This window comes from Sinocyclocheilus grahami, unplaced genomic scaffold, assembly GCF_001515645.1.
Source record: "Sinocyclocheilus grahami isolate Dianchi unplaced genomic scaffold, SAMN03320097.WGS_v1.1 scaffold823.1, whole genome shotgun sequence".
In the NCBI taxonomy this organism is placed as follows: Eukaryota; Metazoa; Chordata; class Actinopteri; order Cypriniformes; family Cyprinidae; genus Sinocyclocheilus; species Sinocyclocheilus grahami.
The window spans coordinates 418573-422144 of record NW_015506002.1 but is presented as its reverse complement, the minus strand read 5'-3'; the positions used below and the strand labels follow the sequence as shown (position 1 = coordinate 422144).

Sequence of the window (3572 nt, the reverse complement as noted above, 5' to 3'; positions counted from 1 at the left end):
TGTGTGTGTGTGTGTGTGTGTGTGTGAGTGTGTGTGTGTGTGTGTGTGTGTGTGTGTGTGTGTGTGTGTAAATATAGCCTAACCCAAAACATCATCAGATTTTGAGTAAACAAAAGTAGAACCCAATCAAACAAATGAGACAAAAATATTTTCTTTGTCATTTATTTATTGAGAAAAAAAATGACTGTTCTGTGACATTTCTGTGAGTGGCAAAAGTAGGTGAATCTTTGCTTTCAGTATCTGGCGTGACCCCCTTTTGCAGAAATAACTGCATCTAAAGGTTTCTTGTGACTGCTGATCAGAGCGCGCGTGAAAGTCTGTCAGTGCGTGGGTTCCGTGCATCTAATACGCACTGCATTCTAAACAGCATCAATGAAAGCATAAAGAAAAACACTGAAATAACGGCGGGTGCAAGCAATGCGCACATCCTGAATCCTGCATGCATCAGAGAATCGATATTTTCTCCCACCCCTTGTATATGAGACTAGCAGTGGCAAAGTGAAGAAGTCACGTGAATGGAAAGAAAGTGAAAGTGTGCTGGACTTGAAGCATCGATCAGTCTCGCGGTGTTTTCAAGAGAAACTGATTGACCACTGAACCTGTCAGATTCAGTATCGCTACACTTACAGAGATTCGCGATGTTTTGACGCCAGAACATGCAGAGCGTTTACAATGTAAGTGTTCATGCTTTTTGTGTACTTTGTGTGCTGTTATACCAATAGTTGTGTTTCTGTTTGTGGGGAAACTAAACCCTAAATGAGTGAAGTAAAGTGATGAGGAGTCACCGTGTCAATGCTGATATCATTTATTAAGCCAAAAATGAAGATTACTTGTGCGATATTTCTTATTGGGATTTTTTATCAATACAGCCGACATTGAAAGTAATGGAGTCGGCTGTATCGTGGTCTTGTGTGTGTCACATTACAGCTCTTCTGTCTGATCATCAGGTGCAGATGCTGGAATCTTCTGCTGCTGCTGTTTTGTCTCGTCTATCACAGCGGTCAGTGTACTTTGTGTTTATAAATTGTGACCATTTCTGGTTTTCAGTGTCAGGTAGTTATGTTTGTTTCTCTTTTGCACAAAGTGACTTTGACCTTGTGGATTGATTATGGAAATATGGAAATTCCCCACCTTGTTACACAATAACACTCATCTATGCAGTTAATTGCAGTGTATCTATTAATAAACACTGCTCAGGAATTCACTACAACTGCTCTGACACGTTAGAAATGTTCAAATGTGACACTGCTAATATTTTTTAATCAATTATTTGAACTGTTGTTCAAAATGTTCATATGTTGTGCTTCTGTTGTTTTATTATGTTTACTGTAATTTGTCAAGGTCCTCGCTATTTTTTTTATTATTATTATTTATTTATTTTACTGGAAATACTGTAGTTGTGTTCAGATCATGCTGTATTTCCAGAAGTCTGAACATAAAAATCCAGTTTTCAAGTCAAGTGAGCTTTATTGTCATTCTGCTCTGTAGAGACATATAAAGGATCGAATTGTCATGCCTTACAGGACCAGGGAGCTACATAAACCTACACATAGCTAACCTATTTAAAGAAGCAGCCTAAAGTAATTATACATAGGCTATACTTTACATATACTTTAAACATATTTTGGATTCACACAAACACGTAGTGCAGTGGTACAGAAAGACACGATCTACTTTTCAACAATAAAGCATGCCCACTAGAAGGCTGTGCTGATTGGCCAAATTATATCATGTGTCTTTCATGCTCGGTGACTGTAATGACTGTAATGTTTTTTCTGTTGTTTAAGTGCATCATCCAGGTATTTAAAGTGCAACAGTAAAAGAACCAAAACCCCAGAAGACATTGAGCAAATAAAAACGGCATAGAATTGTGCATAAATATGCGAATTGGGACACACTTAGGGTCTCGCCTCTCGCACACTCAGTGCATATGCACCTTTGCACTTATACGAACGTTGCGAGTAAACCTGCTGTCTGCTGTCGTCATATGATATTTTGGGAAGATCACCCACCCCAACCACACTATTCAACAAGCTGTGCCGCTTCGTTTCTGTAGTGTTTCATCATTGCTGCTGATGAGGCCTACCACAACTGTGCCAATTGTCATAATTGGGGTCAGTGCTAAGGGACGGTAGTCATTCAAGGAATGAGGCCGGTTTATTGGCTCTGAAAGGCCAATAAGACACAATACTATCCTTAAAGCTGAACCGTTCTTAGCATTGAAGAAAGTGAGGAACTTTCATTTAGCAGACATTTTGATCAACTTTAGCAGCTGCACAACTGCAAAACAGATCATGGCTTGAACCAGCAACCCTGATCTTTACAGGCATTACTGATGCTAAATATTGCATGGGGGAACTCCACCATCAGTCCACGACTGTCAAAGCCACATGGATATAAGTGAAATGTGTTAAGCACACTCTAAAAAATGCTGGGTTAAATACAACCCAGCACTGGGTAAAATATGGACAAACCCAGCGGTTGGGTTACTACCCAGAAGGTTGGGTTATATATTTAACCCAAGAGTTGGTTGAAAACAACCCAATCGCTGGGTTTGTCCATATTTAAACCAGCATTTTTTAGAGTGCATAAGACCTTGATTATGGACAATAAACGTAAACACCAGTCAATGATACTTTGTATTGAATTAATACTTTTCTGTCTGTTTGCAGAGACCCCCCCTGTAGGATCCCACTCTGTGACAAGAAAAAAGGCAGACAGTTTCACACTGCCATGTAAAGTTGAGGACAATGAGATTATTTATTTAATCAGACAGTCAAAAATCATCCTTGTCTGTCAGAATGAAGAATGTGAGAATAAGAATAAAAATGTGCAAGGAGTCTGTAAGAAAGGAGCCTGTGACGTCACCATCAAGAATCTGAGCTTTAGTGATGCTGGGAAATATATTTTGAGGTTCAATTATAAAAATGATCCAAAAGAGAAGAAGCAAGAAAAGGAGAAGACGTACCGACTTTGTATTCATGGTAACGTATTTATATTTAGTAATTAACAGCATACACACTAAACGGGACACATCTCGCCTAGTATGCAGGCTTTTCCAATATGGCAGATTTTTAAATGATTACATTCGGTCCCCCAATCCTAAATATGTGTTTATAGCATTGATTAAAAGCTAAATGTCTATCTATTTCTCCTCAGATGAGGTTTCTGTGAAAACCGGCGAGCAGCTGAAGTTGGATGTTCTTTCCAATGCTGATAAAGTGCAGCATCAGAACGAAACCAGCGCAGAGTGGACGGAGATCTGGAGCAGAAGTGACAGAGATCAGAGCGATCGACTGACCGACAGTGATGGGACTCTGACCATTAATAATTTTACAGCCAGTGATGCAGGAACTTACAGAGTTCTGGACACTGAAGGAGAAATCCTGATCACAGTGACAGTCACGGGTGAGAGAAGCTCAGCGGAAGTTTAATCATATTATTTTTCATTTTAAAGTTTATCCATCATGATCTGAACATCAAACTGTGTTATTAACCCTTCAATATCCTCTACAGAATCTAGAAGAGAATCAAAGGGAAAACTGGACGACACTGAACAACATATTAAGTAA

At 39.2% G+C, this 3572-nt stretch overlaps 1 protein-coding gene across 1 annotated transcript in view; it reads left to right on the top strand.

Annotated features, from left to right (window-relative positions):
- The window catches only part of LOC107562434 (uncharacterized), a 19567-nt gene extending 15995 nt beyond the window's left edge, over positions 1–3572 (top strand). Inside the window, exons 5-8 of the mRNA XM_016247069.1 lie at positions 948–1000; positions 2673–2984; positions 3160–3408; positions 3517–3572. Of these exons, the coding sequence (XP_016102555.1) occupies positions 948–1000; positions 2673–2984; positions 3160–3408; positions 3517–3572 (670 nt within the window). The remainder of the gene's footprint in view (positions 1–947; positions 1001–2672; positions 2985–3159; positions 3409–3516) is intronic.